At 41.9% G+C, this 16,885-nt stretch overlaps 1 protein-coding gene and 1 pseudogene across 1 annotated transcript; both read left to right on the forward strand.

Annotated features, from left to right (window-relative positions):
* The first annotated feature begins 396 nt into the window (after positions 1-396).
* On the forward strand, positions 397-13,573 carry LOC107136060 (palmitoyltransferase ZDHHC19-like). Its single transcript, XM_015478284.1, has 7 exons — positions 397-571; positions 1,099-1,238; positions 1,990-2,159; positions 2,591-2,696; positions 7,133-7,203; positions 7,846-8,002; positions 13,469-13,573. Exons 1-7 carry the CDS (start codon positions 397-399, stop codon positions 13,571-13,573), a joined length of 924 nt encoding a protein of 307 aa, XP_015333770.1.
* A 515-nt stretch (positions 13,574-14,088) lies between these two features.
* Positions 14,089-16,885, forward strand: part of LOC107136061 — a 61,194-nt pseudogene continuing 58,397 nt past the window's right edge.

Raw genomic sequence — 16,885 nt, forward strand, 5'->3', positions numbered from 1 at the left:
TGATGGCCTCAAATGATTTTTTTTGTCCCCACCCCAACCACCAGCCAGAAACTTCTGGCTTTTATCAAGCCTTTTGGCTTGCTTTAGTGTAGCTGCCCTGGTCACATTGAGTGGCATATTTTTTGCTTTCACATAAGTCTCCCATGCAAGCTTTCAGGTTTCTTACAAAGAGCTAGAAGGGAAAATAGACAGTGATACTAAGGAGGCATGGAAGTGGAGAGAAAGGGTCAGGAGGGGGAAGAAGGATACATAGTTAGAAGTACAGAGATCTAGAGTGCCTGATGCATTTAGAAAATTGTGGGTGGCAGGTAATGCTGGTGACATTTGGTGGAGTTCCTGTGGTCTGCTAGCCTGGATGTTTAGAGCATGAGTCCTATCTCAGGTGAGCCAGGCCTCATGGGGCACTCTGGGTTGCCCCAGAATAAAACTGAGTTTGGTTCTGGTTTCAGCTGCCAAGCCCTGGCCCAGAATGGAGACTGGGCCTTTCCAGTGGCCACGGGGCTTCTCTGTCTCCTCATGTTCTACAGCCTTATTTCCATGTATATATCGGACCCAGGCATCTTGCATGGAGGTAAGGCCTCAGAACCTGGGAAAAGAATATGGCACTCCAAGGGCTGATGACTACAGGGGTTATTTCTACAGTGCTCACCCCACCTAGGGCCTCAGGATCCCTTCCCTCCATGTCATCATTAATTAGTCCTTGGCACTTCATTTCCCAAGCCACTGAGGTACAAAAAAAAAAAAAAAAAACAGAATCCTGGAGGTTTTCCAGTTGCTTTAGAAGAGAAGACCAGGCAGAGAGGCCATCAGGCTCTTCCAAACCACGCAATTGATCCTAACTCCTTCCCATTTCACACATGTCTCCAAGCACTGATCACTATTCCAAAGGGTGGAGCTCCATAGAGAGCTCTTCTGGCTGGAAACCCCCTTCTCTCTGACTGCCAGCCCATGTGAGTGGTCAGCTTGCTCAACTGGGACTAGGATTCCTCCTCCCACCTCCTCCCCATCCTCTTGTTGCCCAGTGATTTTATGGGGCTGCCCCAAGCAGCAGATGATGGAAGGGCCTCCTTCCACTGCACAAATCTCTTCCCATGCCAGGCTCTGTCGAGCAGGACCTGGAGGCACCCTATATGGCACAGGTGAACAATAAATCTTTCCCAATGCCATGGTGTACCAAATGCAATCTCCACCACCTGCCCCGAAACTTCCACTGTGAGAGTTGCAAGATCTGTGTGGAGGTGAGTACTCCTCCTCTCTCTCCACTTACTAACCCATCCCCAGTCACCTGGCCAGGACCAGGAACCTCCATCATAAATGTGCTAGGGGTGGGTATGAGACCATCATTATGCACTTCTAAAAGTGGCTCTTAGCCACTGTTGGCCACTTACATATGTCATCACACCAGTCCTGAGAGGCTGGTGCTGCTTGCACAGGTGCTGATATGCAATGAGTATCCTATCCATGCTGACTGGGTGGAGTCAGGGGTAGGAAAGGCAATGACTGTCCCACCATCTGGCTTGCTGATACTATATACCCAGACCTTTAGGCTGGCTGCTTCCCTGTTCTGGGGATCTTTGCCTATCCCCCTCTGGGTGTCCCAGTTGGAGGGTTTCCTGGGTTCTCAGTGCTTTTCTCTTGTGTGCAGATCCTGCCCTGGTTTACAAGTGCACAAGGCTGGCTGGGAAAGGCTGTTTCTTTCATCCTTATCCAGTATCTGAGAAAATAGAGCCCAGAGTTATTCTACATCCTGCTCCAAGTGACACTGGGCAGGTCTTGTCTCTAAAGACCTCAGTCATGACAGGTGACCTGATGAGCCACAGAGTCCTAACTGTTCTCTAGCAATGGAAATGCCACTTTCTCCTTGGAGATGAGAGCTCAAGTGTAGGGCCAAGAGCAAGCGGCCTAGGGGGCTGGTTATGGGAGGCCTCAGGATTTGGGGGTGCTGGAAGCCAGGCCAGTAGACCCTCAGTGCTGCCTCCTCTCCTCTAGGAATTCGACCACCACTGCAGGTGGATAAACAACTGTGTGGGGCACCGCAACATCAGGCTCTACCTGCTGCTCCTCCTCTCATTGTGCCTCTACCTGGGTGCCATGCTGGCTAGCTGTGTGGTATTCCTGGTACACAGGAGGCACATACCCTTCATGGACCGAGCCATGACGTATCCACACAGTCCTAAGGGCCCACACTGGGACCAGCTCTGGTGGAGGGGAAAGAGGGGCGGACAGCCAAGGGGCTGGGTAACTGAGAGCGGGGCTGACTGGGCGGGGCTATAGGGAGAAGTCAGTTGGGAGGACCTTTGATGGACCCGTTGAAGGCCAGTGGAGATGGGGCAGGATATGGCCTGTGGAATTGAGAATGGGGGGGAGGGGTGGGCACGGAGTGGGGGAATGAAGGTTGAACAGGGACAGGTGGGACCACAGTGTGGTGGGGTGAGGTTCGGCTTGGGTGTACTGGACTAATTGTCCAGTCCAAGGAGAAGAGCAGGTGGGTGGGGCTAGCTGGGGTGTGACCAGGGAAGGGAGGAGTCTGTGGAAAGGCGGGGCCAAGGAGGAACTGACCCCTGGCTTGAATTCTTAGCCTTGTGCACAGCATCATAGTGGCTGTATCCGCCACGGGCCTCCTGCTGCCACTCATCCTGCAGCTGCTCATCAAGGCCAGAGCCGTGAGCACCGCAAGGCGCCCCTATGAGACCCAGGTAAGGGGGACCAAATGTCTGTGCCCTGATACCCAGCTGGGAGGCGACACCTTACACCTCTGCCACTAGGCACTATCTGTGCTTTCTCCACTGCCTTTAGGTCCTGATGGTGCCCCTGAGTCCTTCCTGACCCACCTCTTAAGATGCAGCTCAGATCTCTCCTCCCCTTGGAGCTGGTTGGCCATGCTCCCTCCTGGGCGCATTGCATTGAAAGCCGACTGGGTTATTTGAAGAATGGGTATAGACATGAGTATGTTCATCTGCATTTGTTTTGATAAGCAACCTATAATCAGTATAATACTGGGAGACACCCAGAAGCACTCTTGAGAGGGAGTGGGTCCTGAGTGCTGTAGCAGATTGGAAGAAACTGGGAGTTTGGCGAGGCCCGAGTTGTAGAGTACTCTGTGTGTCCTAGGTGTGATTTTGGAGAGGCAGAGGCCAGGATGCATTGCCTGTGAGAGAGACACCTTTGTAAAAAGGCATGGAAACATGGAAGTAGGGTGTTAACAGAATGATGAGGAAATGAATTTAATTCAAGCACAGGGTGGCATGAACAATGAGGATGACCCTATGGGGGTACCATTAGAAAGGCCCAGAAAGTCAAGCATTGAATTTCGTTTTAATGTAGTGAAAAAACCTGGGAACCATGATAAAATTTCTAAAAAATATCATTTATTGAGGAATAATTTACAAATAGTAAAAGTCACCCTTTTTAGTCTTTAGTTAGGGTTTTATGTACTCTCCACAATGATCAAAGTTAAACCAGTTTTATTGCCCCAAAGAATCCTTCCATCTCTTGTTGTCAATTTCTCTCCCTACATCCTTGTGTATAAATGGAGTTGTTGCCATTCATTTTGCACAATGCATTCATCTATGTTGTTGCTCATATCACTAGTTTATTTCCTTTTATTTCTGTGTAGTAGTGTAAGGATGCCCCATATATTATTTATACATTCACCCATTGAAGGATCTTTACATTGTATCTTGTTTTGGAGCAGCATTTATGTTTTTTGTTTGTTTGTTTGTTTGTTTGTTTGTTTGTTTTTGTACCAGGGATTGATCACACGGGTGCTTAATCACTGAGCAACATTCTCAGCTCCCTTTATTTTTTTCTTTTTGATTTTTTTTTTTTTTAATTTTGAGACAAGATTCTCACTAAATTGCTTAAGGCCTCACTAAGTTACAGAGGCTTGCTTTGAACTTGAATTCTCTTGCCTCAGCCTCCCAAGCTGCTGGGATTACAGGCATGGGCCACTGGGCTCAACTAGTTTGGGGCAGTTACAAATAAAGTTGTTATTTACAAGAATCCATCCTGTGGTTCTTCCAGCCCCAGGTTAGGCCATAGGCCATCTTCCTCTGCTCAGAATAAGGCAGGATCTTCCAAGTCCAGGATCCCCAGTCTCAAGGGACTTTTTTTTTTTAGATTTTTTTTTTGTAATTTTTATATATATATTTTAGTCATACATGACAGTAGAATGCATTTTGATATATAATACATACATGGAATATACATACATCAATCATATTGTCTATTCTATTCTGCTGCCCTTCCTATCCTCCCTACTCCTCCCCTCTTCTCCCATCCTTTCTCTCTATCCAATCTAATGTGACACACTTATCAAAGGACTTAAATGTGGTCTGACTATGGAATTCAACAGACAGGGATCCTTTCCATTATTTGCAGCACCCATTTCAGGCACTGATTCCATGCTCCAACTGTCATTCCCTCCCTCTCCATTCCCTGACTGCAGCTCCTCCTAGAGTCATTTGCTTGGTGGTTGGAAGAACACATAAGTCTAAATCACAACTCTAGAACTGATCATCAGGAAGATCTTGGCTATGCTATTTAGCCCCCTGGTCACTCAGTTTCCCTATCTGTAAAACAGGGAAATGTGGGTTAATTCATGTGAGACACATAGGACAGTGGCTGGTACTAGAAAGTGCCCTATCTGCTACTGTTACTGTTACTACCATTCCTTCTTGGGGTCATCTACGCATGTTTGTGTCTCATCTTAAAAGCCAAGAAATCCCCATCCTTAACGTCCCAGATCTCCACTCCACTTGTTGTACCCTCTGTGCCTTATTCCCTGAAAGAGTTGACAGTGCTCACTTGCTCCGCCCTTCACTTCTTGGCCCACATCAGCCCAGACCCTGCCTTTGCTGTCATGATGATGTTCTTATCAAGGGGCAGAGCCAGTAGACATTCTTCAGACTACTCTTTCTGGACTAGTCACAACCTCTAAAGCCAGAAGGAGCTGAAATAACCCTCTTGCATGTCTTAGTGTTTAACGCTCTGGGCTTCTCTGCATGCTGTGAGCTGGGTTGCCTACATGTGTCCCATGATACCCTCTCTCTGCATTACCCTGGCCATAACCCATGGTGCTCAGGACCTCATATTACAGTTGCCCTTGCCATCCTGCAAGTAGGCTGGCTGTGCTGTTTACAGTGTGTTTTCAACCCACAGTAAAGTTATTAGACTTTATTTTTTTGCTACTGGATGTTGAACCCAGGGGCACTTTACCACTTAGCTATATCCCCAGTTCGTTCCATTTTTTATTTTCAAACAACGTCTCACTAAGTTTTTGAGGCTGGTCTCAAACTTGTGATTCTCCTGCCTCAGTGTCCTGGGTTGCTGGGATTACATGCTTATGCCACCATGCCTGGTTTGACTGAGACATTTTTGATGCCCTGAAATATTTCTGGCTAGGGGTGTATCTGAGTGGTAGAGCATGTGCTTAGCATGTGCAAGGCCCTGGGTTCTTCAATCCCCAGCACACAAAGAAAATAAATATGAATAAATGAGTAAACTAACAAAGGAAAGAATCAACCTTTGAGATAGAAGAAAAGAGATAAAGGTACAGAGAGAATCTTGATGCCCTGATCCCTCCAAGTTAAGGGAAAGAAGGAGAGGTAACAGGAAGTTGGGCAGAAGATGGGGCAAGAAGAAGATGCCACTTGATTTTGGTCCTGTGGGTGTGAAGGGCATTTGAGAAACAGAATGAGAGCAGGAGCTCCAGCAATGGAGCCAGTATCAGAGACTGGTCTGGGTGCTTTCAGAGCTGTTGGATTCTATTCATGTCTGATAGGGTTCCATGTGGGGAGAGGAAGGTATTCAAATTTAGTGCTCAGTTCTTAAAAATTTATTAATTATCATTCCTTTCAGCATTTTTCTATACCTTATGTACAATCCACATTTTTATACTTATCTAATCAAACATTCTTTCTCTAAATTTAAAAATTCTGTAATTTTTTTAATACTCTGCCATTATTATTTTTTTTTTCTGGTAGTAGGGATTAAACCTAGAGGTACTTTCCAATCCTTGCTATATTTCATTTTGAGATAAGGTCTCACTAAGTTGCTGAGAGCCTTGCTAAGTTGTTGAGGCTTGGCCTTGAACTTGTGATCCTCCTGCCTCAGCCTCCCAAATCACTGGGATTACAAGTGGGCACCACTGCACCTGGAAGAATGCTAACTTCTTCAGTGCTGCGAACAACTTAAGGGAGGCAGAACCTCATAGAGCACAATGGTTTATGTTGCTTTTGGGGCATATTCAAGAGCTGTTCTGATGTGAAATCCTCTTTCCTTCTAGTGAAAAATACTGTTGAATATCAGAGTCTTCATGTATGGGCAATGGGAGAGTTGGGGATAGACAGAGGTGCTACTGGGACACTTGCAATTCTTCCAGAATATTTGCTGGCTAAAGCTCTTGAAGCTGGAGTGAGACTCAACCTTGTCTGGGAGTAGGAGGGGGGCAAGACTGATGGATGAAGTCAGCAGGAGGAGAGAGTAGAACAAGGGAGGGTAGAAGCCAGTGTCCAGGGTAGAACTTGACCTTTGAGCTTGACCTATACTGCTTTGTGTACTGAAGGCCTTAAGCCCAGATTTTCCTGGGCCAGCTGATTTGTGACTATGAAAATATGATTGGGCATGTCTGCTGCCACTGCCCTCCCAGATAGTGAAAGTCAATGAAGGTACATTTTTAGAAAAAATCAAGAGGTGAGAAAGTAAAGTGGAAGCAGGATGGAGACACCATCTTTGCATCAGTTGAGCAGAGCAACACTAGAAATGTCTTAAATGGTATCTGGAAGAACATGGCAGGAGGACATGTGTGGCCAATAGATACAGAGCAAGGATGTGGCAAAGGGAGGTAAAAGATGATGAGGGAGCCCTGGGAAGGCAGGAGATGTGGGTGCAATGTCAGGAATGGTCTGAAGAGAGCTGCTCACAAGTGGGTTGAGGGAGGTTACTCTTCCTAGGAGCCTGAGGAGGTAGGAGGCCCTGGGTCACTCTTGGACTCCCCTGTCCTTGGAATCTTGCCACAGGCCTGGGTTGAACCCTGGCTTAACTGATCAACTTAGGGGGAGGATCACTGGGAGATGGCCTTGCCCAGTCCTGCTTATTCTGAGCTCCTCTTTCCATCCCCATCTCCCTCCAGCGTGACAATCCCTTTGACCAAGGCTGTGTCACAAATTGTTACATCCAGATGTGTATGCCACTGGGACCCAAGTAAGTTGGTAAACCAGGGGCTGAAGTGGTGGACGCTGGGGCTGGTGGGATGGGGTGAAGCTGTGTTAGAGTCTGTAAACAAGTCAAATGTTAGAGTCTGTAAACAAGTCAGGATGGTGCCTGGCATTTTGCCAGAGGGAGTGGTTTGAGAAGTAACGCCAGCGAGCCATTAAGTGTGGAGATTCCTTATTGGTTGACTGCTGTATCTAGTTTATGTTAATTAAGATAAGCTGTGTGGAATGTATATATACCCCTTCTGTCCTACAATAAAGGGCTCCCACTCCTGCTGTATCAATGTACACAAGTTGTTCGTCACCCCCCGGTTATTTTGCTGCAGCCAGACTGTGGCAAAGCTGGGTCCCTTTCTCTGGTCCCTTACTCCAGCTCTAAGACCATGATGCTCACTGCTCCTTTCCATTGGGGTTTTGTCCAGGACATTTTGGGAGCCTCTGGGAATTTCATTCTTACCTGCCTTTGTAGGCTTTTGCCCCAAGAAATGGGGTAGAAGAGAACAGCAGCCTGGATGAGCCACCTGGATAAGAGCCCTGGATTTTGTGCTTTCCAAGCTGAGGTATGAGGGTGGTCAGGGAGAATTGTCCAATGTGGGTAGTGACCCCTCACATTTGGTCTGTTGCTCCCCAGGTATGTGTCAGACGTTGTGAGTCTACAAATAGAGCTGGGGACTGAATGGGAATCAACAGAGGTGTACTCTCCAGCACAACATCCCACAGACTTCCCTGGACCCAGGTCTCCAACTCAGGTCCCCCCAAGGAGTGGCCAGTCTGCACCTTTACAGGAGGTGAGGATTAGTTGGTGTGCATTGAAACAAGGGTGTCTGTGGGCTGCACATGTATTGGGAGAAGGCCCTCAGGTTGGACTGGCTCTGATGCTGAAGCACTTGGAGCATAAGGAGGGGGATTATGGACCTGGAGGGTGAAGGGTCCAGGTCACAGGGCTTCACAGCGCACTGAGGTGTCCCTGGATCGATAAAAAGAAAAGACTGAACCACTAACTTTCTGGTTGGCCTTGGGCCAGTCTCTTACCTTTCTGGGCTCCAGTTTCCTCAACTTACTAAGAATTGAGACTAGTTCAGTAGTTTATGTTTTAAAGAACATTTTTTTTAATGAAAAATTTTACTTGAAATACCACATGAAACATTTGGAATGGAGCATAAGGAGTGCAGTGGGGTTGGTAACTCACAATTCCCCCCCATGGACCCTGGCATTGACTTGTGGTGCCAGCCCTCTCCTTTGTCCTGACTCCAGTCACCCAGGGACTTGACTATGAGCTTCAGGGTTGAGGTTAGGGAGGGTCCCCATGTACTGACTCTGTGTTTAGATTCCCGTTAGCCCAGTGCTGTAGTGGGAGGCTCCCAAGGGAGGCTTTGCCTACCATTCACCTTTCACACCCAGCAATGCCAGGATCTGCCCCAGAAGTTCATCTCCTGAGCCCCATGTGAGGGCCTCTTGTGCCTGAACCCTCACTGACTCCCCTGTTGAGAGTTACAAGACCCCCATGCCTGTTATATTTTTAGCTGTTTCCTAGGGCTACTCTGCCTGTCTGTCTTAGGTTCAGAGAAGTATGTTTCCTTGGGGGAAAGGGAAGGCAATGAGGGGCTGGAACAAATCCCTCCTGGAAGGGAAGAGCATTGCTCTCTGGAGACCCAAGCTCAGGAGCCAATATAGCCTGGCTCTTTGACCATGGGCAAGACATTTAGTATTTCTCTCATCCTTAAAATGTGGCAACAGTAATAATTGCAGTGACTGACCTGGTCGGCTTCCTGGCAAGGGCTGGAGATGAGAGGAGAGAAAATCCACCAGCCTGGATAATACAAACTGCATCTGAAACTATTCCATAAAATAAAAAGTAAACTTATTTATTATTAGTTCTAATAAGCTACTACATTAGTCAGGAATTACAAAGTTTTCAGTTAAACATGAGTAAATTTTGGAGATATAACGATCAGTATGGTAGCTGCACTTAATTTACTACATATTTGAAAACTGATAATAGAATTTGGTGCAGCTACTCAGGAGGCTGAGTCAGGTGCAGCCACTCAGGAGGGTGAGTCAGGAGGATCACAAATTGAGGATCAGTAACTTAAAGAGAATTGTTTTGTGTCTCAAAAAATAAAAACAACCCCATATATAGGTCAATGGTAAAGCACCCCTGAATACAATCCTCAGCAGTGGAAAAGAAAAGGAAAATTGACAGTTTTGTGTTTGTTTGAGATGGAGTCCCACTATGTTGGCCAGGCCAGTCTTGAACTCCTGAGCTCAAGCAATCCTCCTATATCAATGCCCCTGAGGGCTGGAAGGCAGGTGTGTGCTACTGTACTTATCTAGAAAATAGATTTTAAACCAGGTTGGCAGCATATGACTGATTCCACAGCTCAGGAATCTGAGGCAGGATGATCTCAAGTTTTAGGCTCGCCTCAGAAATTTAGCAAGACTTTATCTCAAAATAAAAAGGTCTGATAGCTCAGCAGTAAATGTCCTTGGGCTCAACCCCCAAGTACTGCAATATATGATATGTGTGTGTGTGTGTGTGTGTGTGTGTACATTCCATTATATATTTGGATGTTTTTAGATTTCTGCTTTGGGGCTAATATGAATAAGGATGAAAACTTATGGTTTTGAACATGCTAGGCAAGAGCTCTAGCATTGAACCACACCAGCAGCCCTACATTTAAATTTGGGTTATTTCTTACTATTAGTTATTGGAACACACAAATTTTATCTTTTTCTTTTCTTTTCTTTGGGGGTATGGTGGGTATTCCTCTAATGTTCATACTGGTCTCATATTTGTGGGCTCAAGTGGTTCTCCTGCTTCTCCCTTCTGAGCAGGTTGGAACTATAGGTATAAGCCACCATGCTTGGCTATATAATCTTATATTGATAAGACATTTTACACATGATAGGAAACCCAGGATAAAAATAAATAAACAAATAAATAAATAATACAGACATACAGCAATTTAAGATGAGCATAAGGACATATGGCTATCACTACAACAGCTCAGGAAGATAAGTTTGAGACCAGCACGTGCAGTTTAGCAATACCCTATCTCAAAATAAAAAGGGCAGGCAATGTAGCTCAGTAGTATAATCTCCCTGGTTTCAATCCCCAATACTGCCAAAAATAAAAAAAAATAAAATAAAAGCTGGGTTTCGTGGCACATGCCTGTAGTTTCAACTACAAACTAAAGCACAAGGATCACTTGAGTCCATGAGTTTGAGACAAGCCTGGGTAAAATGGTGAGACCTTAAGTCTCAAAAAAAAAAAAAAAAAAAAAAAACTAATAGTAATGATAATAGTAATTTCCAAAACCAGGCACTGTGGCTCACACTTATAATCCCAGAGACTCTGGAGGCTGAGGTAGGAGGATGACAGGTTTGATGCAGGCATTGGAATCTTAGCAAGGCTCCTGTCTCCAAATTTACAAAAGAGCGAGGGGGCTGTGAATGGAGTTCAGTGGTAAAGCATTCCTGGATTCAATCCCCATTACAGGGGATGGAAGAAGAACAAAACAATTTCACTCCATAACATTAAAATCTTGGTATTGGAGGCATAACTTGTGGTGGTGCTTAGCATGTGCTTAGTATGCTTGAGTCCCTGGGTTCAATCTCAAACACCAAAAATAGAATAAAAACCAATTTTTTTAAAAAAAAATCTTTATGTATCCCAACTCACAAATGAAAATCTTAGTTTAGCTTATATATATATAACTTTTGACCCAGAAATTTAATTTTTAGCAAGTGTGTAGAACAGCATAGATTAAAGGTTTTGCCTCATTTACATAGCAAAAATTAGCAAAAAATCACCTTAAATGTCATTAGTGGTAAATTGGTTAAAATATGGCATGACCATGTATTGGACTACTAGATAATTTTGATAAGTTTTCTTTTGTGAATTGCTGCAGTCTGGCTGGGCAAAATAACCGGAAGGTGACAAGCAACTTGAAGGTTGAAGCGGGAACTCCTTTATTGCATGCGAGGGAACTCAGCGGGAACTGAAGGTAGCGGGCACCCAAGGTAGCAGGAGCTGCCTTTTTTGCAAATCAGCAGGGGTATATATACCTAACTGATTACACACAGCTTAACTCAATTAGCATCATCTAGATACAGCAGTCAGCCAATAAGGAATCCCCACCATCTTAATGGCTTGGTGGCATTGCCTCACAAACCACTCCTCCTGGCAAACTGCCAGGCGCCATCTTGACTTGATTTGCAGTCCCCAACAGTGAATTGTTAACATTCTTTTTCTTTCATATTTACAAAAAGGATGTCTTCTCTTCTGGAATACCATCAGTAAGTTAATAATTTATTTCTTATGATTCTTGTTATAATTTAGGTTACCGAAAACAAATCTGTTTTTATTTTGCTGTCTAAAAGAAATTCAGCCATCAGAGGTAAGATAATATTGAATATATTTCTAAAATAGTACTCAAGAATACTTTTCATATACATTTATTTCATATATTTACTTTTCCATGTTTCATAAAATCTCCTTTACTTCTTAATTAATTACATTGGAACCAGTGAGGTTTAATCATTTATAAATTAGCTATTGAAAAAATAAGTTCTTAAAGTATGTTTAAAAAAAGAGCTGGTCACATTTTAATCTTTTAATTTTGCTGGCTTGTCTTCTTTTGCTTGTGTGATAAATGCAGCTGAATATGAAAGGGTCAGAAACATTAGCAATAATAACAGAGGAAGATGATGGGGAGGAAGAGGCCATACTTCCTGCCATTGCCCCAGGACCAGATCATACAAAATGAGTGAGTGATTGGCTAATGACAATCACTAGGTGTGTGCATCTGTGCATGTGTGTTTCTGAAAACAACTGTTTGCATTTGACTTTCAGTGATAATTTCAAAAAGTCTTCAAGTTTAAAACATTTTAGTATGAGAAAATTAATTTAAGATTAGATTAAGATTTTTACCTAGAGTACTCATCAAAAACAACTTTTTTGAAAAATAAAAATCTAATGGCTTCTTTAAAAGTTAGAATACTTGACTCACTGGGTTTTTTTCTTTCTATATTTTGCCCACTTTTCCAGAGAAGTCATCTATTTCTCTGTTTTTTTTTTTTTTTTTTTTTTTTTTTTTTGTTGTTGTTGTTTCATAATGTGGATAACTATTATATCTAAAACTTGGATCTTTCCTCTTTCCCAGATTACATATTTTATTTCTCATTTTTACATTTTTCTCAAAGCCTTGATGTCAATTCAAATGGACAGTCCAGAGTAAACTTTCTCACCAGCTAAGGGAGAGTTTCAATAGTAATGACTTCAGATGGAGCCAAGAAGAGAGAACTACTAAGGGGAATTGCAGGGGACTGTGACATGGTGGCACACAGTGCAGTATACAGGCAGAGCTCTGAGAACTGCTATTGGATCCTGATCTCATGATAGATGTCTATGTTGTCTTTATTCCTTACAATTGGCTCTTCGAAGTGAAAGGGAGGGTAGGCATTATATTTGTGCAAAATATTTTGTGGAAATTAGTAATAGTTATTTCAACACCGAAATTTCTAGTCTTTTGCATTTTATCTTTTTTTTTAAGAAAACCATCATTTTCAAAGTGTGCTTTTTTTTTGTTACATTGTTTACTACTTTATTTTCTTAACTTTAAAAAAAATATTTTTAGTTGTAGATGGACAACAGTACCTTTTATTTATTTATTTATTTTTCTGTGGTGCTGAGGATCAAGCCTAGTACCTCACACATGCTAGGCAAGCACTCTACCACTGAGCTGCACCCCAGCCCTTGGTATACTATTTTAGATCTGGGCACACATAAATTTTATTCATAAACCTGCTATTTTGTTAGTTATGCTTTTTGGGGGTTTTGTTTTGGCATTTAACCACTGAGCCACATTCCTAGCCCATCTTTTTAGACTTTTTTTTTTTTTTTTTTTTTTGAGACAGGGTCTCACTAATTTGCTTGGGGTCTCACTAAGTTGCTGAGGCTGGCTTTACATTTGGAATCCTCCTGTCTCAGCCTCTCAAGCTACTGGAATTACAGGCATGTACCACTACACCTGGTTTGTAGTTCCATTTTTAAATACATTCATGTTATGGCAAAGAAAATGTTCCACATTTTTTCAATACTTTTTCTTTCAGTCTGAAAGAATTGCATTCTTTAGAACAATAACAGAGATAACTTAGTTTTGGTTAAAAATTAAGGAACTGAATAGTGAGCCAGTAAGAATATCTGAAAATATTTTTTCTTGAAATCTCAGTAATGAACTATATTTCTGCAGATTTCCACAAAGTCTGTAACTGACCCGATTTCTGCACCTGTTGGTGATTCAAATGTCAACAATGGTGCCCAGTCATCAAACAAAGAAGACAAATTTGACAGATGAAGAAATTATGGAGAAATTAAGTTATGTTACATACACTTCACATTATTCATGAATTAACATTTCTTAAAGCATTTGACACAAGGGTGGGAGGTATACTTCAGTAGTAGAGCACTTGCCACTTGCCGAGTGTGTGCAAGGCCCTGGGTTCTATCCCCAGCACTGCAAACAAAACAAAACAACAACAATACAAAACAGATGTAATATATGCCTTTTATTTTTACCTTAAAGCATAAAGAAAAATTGTTTTCTTATAGAAGTAACAGCTTCCATTAAAATGTAGTGAGCTCTGGGCATGGTGGCACATGGTTATAATCCCAGCAATTTAGGAGATTGAGGCAGAGGATTTCAAGATCAAGGTCAGTCTAGGTAATTTAGTAAGTTGTTGTCTCAAAATGAAAAATCAAAAGGGCTGGAAATATATCTCAGGGGTAAAGTGCTCCTGGATTCAACCCCCAGTACCACCCAATAAGATTGAAGGCAAAGTAATATTCATTTTGTTTTTTGCCACATTTGAGATGTATTATGTATTGATAGTGAGGTCAGTCCCTTTGGGAGTAACACTTCTTTTTCTATGAGCCAAATTTAAAGGATATGAACATGGACATAGTTGGAAAACTTATCAAAGGAGGTTTATATGTAGTTTTCCAAATCTACAGCTTTTTAAAACAGAAACATGTAGTCATAAAATATATTTCAAGGAAAAACATGTTTTCCTTGTCTCTTTTAATTCATTTATTACCAGTGGCCCGAATAAATCATTATAAATAATGTAAACAGTCCTAAGAAGGGGTAACAATAAGGTCTGATTACAAGGCTTCAATAACTATAGTTATAAAGAACAATGTGACCTACAAGGCTCAAGGAAAAGTACTCTATAGATGGGTTGTTATAAGCACTCACATGTTCAACATTTATTTGTTCTTCATTCCTCAGAAATTTCCAATATAATACCTCTTTGACTGTGGAATCCTATAGATATTTTATATAATAGTCCTTATCTTAGGAGAGCTGCTGCTTTTAAAAAATAAACTAGAATAGTAGTTGTGACTATTCATTTGTGACTTTTAGTTATCATATCCTCTATCATTATGCCCTTATGTTCTTGGCTTGAACCTTAGTAGCTAACTTGAGTTTGAGTACTTACATAAGATTATTTATGGGAGTTTCCTTGATATATCCCTGTCTTCTTTTATCCTGAGTAAGTAAAAATTTCTTACATTTTGACTTACTGGTCATAAGAATTTACATGATTTTATATCCAACCTCCTCCATTTTCTTGGTCATGATGTTGAACATTCCTGTCTTCTTATTCCCATACCTTTTTGCTTTTATTAAGTTTCTTCAGTGTTTTGTTTGAAACAAATTATTGTTGAAACTTGATGTGTTTGAAAACCACTGGTTTATCATCAGTAGAGTTTATTAAAAGGAATAATGATACCAAAATTAATTTGTGATTAAAATGCTTGACTGAGCTTTCATTGTTGTTTTTATTTAAAATAGGAACTATTGAGAGCATTGGTGATCCTATAACAAAATATACACGATTTGAAAAAATTAGACAAGGTAAGTGCTTATAATTGTTTGTTATAATGTTCACTACTTACTGAGTATTCAGCATGAGCTCTCTTTTCCCTGTGACATTGAGCACTCACTGTATTTTATCAGTTGTAATTTAGGGGATTTGTGAAAATACATAATGCAATTGTCAAAAACCCTACATGTTAGCAATGACTTTACATCATTTTTTCTTCTCAAATGTTATTTCTCATAGATGGCAAGGGATTATTAGATAGAAAAATTGCCCATGAAATATTTAAAAGACAATTTTATTGCATGATTATAGGCCATAAATTGATTATATAGGCCCATTGATTTGGGGCTGGGTATGTAGTTCGGTGTGGAGTGCTTACCTAGGATACATGAGATCCTGGGGCCCATCCCTGGCATTGCAAAAACAAAAGCAAAGCAAAGCAAAAACCCATGCATTTAGCTGGTATGGTGGTTCACACTGATAATCCCAGCAACTCAGGAGGCTGAGTTAGGAGGATTGCAAGTTTTCAGCCAGCCTCAGCAATTTAGTTAGATCCAAAGATAAAAAGGGCTAGGAGTTAGCTTACTGGTAAAGTGTAGGAGCATAGGGTTGGACATCTGCGCCTCCGCCAGATCAGTACTAACTCCAGAGATGGGAGTTCAAATCATTCTATCTTTAGTTACCTGGTAGGAGATGACCTGTTTGTAGTAATGGAATACCCGCTGGTGGGCCACTGACTGATGTTGTTACAGCAACCTGCATGGATGAGGCACAGATTGCTGCTATGTGCAGAGAGGTGAGTTTGCTTTTTTTGGGATAAAGCAGGGTGATGTGTGGTTAGCAAGAGATGGATAAAAGGAAAGTTTTTCTGCACAGAAAATTTTTATTATACGCATTCTCTATAAGTTATCCCATATTGTTTCAACTCAGATGAGAGTTTCAGCTCTTCAAATGTAAGATACCTTGGGAATGAGTATAGGCCCTTTTTAATTTTTTATTTTGTTTGTGATATTTGTGATTGAATTCAGGGGCTACAACTTATATATGGAAGAAAAGCACCTATAATCCTGTCATATAGCCACTAGTATCATTTTTTACTAATTGTCTATCATTCATATATGTGATTATTATTTTTTAATTGAATAATATACTTAATTTTTCATTCTTTCTTTGTTGTTTGTTAACATCAATTTTACAATTGTAACAATGACTTATATCCCAAGTCTTTTTAATTTATTTTATTTTGTTTATTTTGAGACAATCTTAAAAGTTGCCTAGGCTGGCCTGGAACTTGTTATCTTCCTACTTCCTACTTCTGCCTCTGGTGTAGCTGGGGTTACATGCATACCCAGTTAAGGCCTTTGAAGAAGTAAATTCATCAGCAAATCTAGTTATGGTCCTCACACTAGTTTATCATCCAGATAGGGCACTTCTGAGAAGAATGGGGGTGCTATTAAAAATATGCCACTCAGCTAGGTGTTGTGGTACAGGCCTGTAATCCCCATGACTCAGGAGGTTGAGACCAGAGGATTGCAAATTCAAGGCTGGCCTCAGCAAGGCTCTAAGCAACTTAGTGAGAACTTGTTTCAAAATTAAAAATAAAAAAGGTTGGAGACGTACATCACTGGAAAGTTTCTCTGTGCTAAATCCCCAGTATCCCTCCTCTTGCAACCACCCCCACCCCCACCCCCCACCCACAAAACTGGGAACTAGAACTATCACAGACAAAGCAAGACATGTGTTAACCTTTTTTTTTTTTTTTTTTTCCATTTTGAAGAGAG

This window comes from Marmota marmota, unplaced genomic scaffold (assembly GCF_001458135.2).
Source record: "Marmota marmota marmota unplaced genomic scaffold, marMar, whole genome shotgun sequence".
In the NCBI taxonomy this organism is placed as follows: domain Eukaryota; kingdom Metazoa; phylum Chordata; class Mammalia; order Rodentia; family Sciuridae; genus Marmota; species Marmota marmota.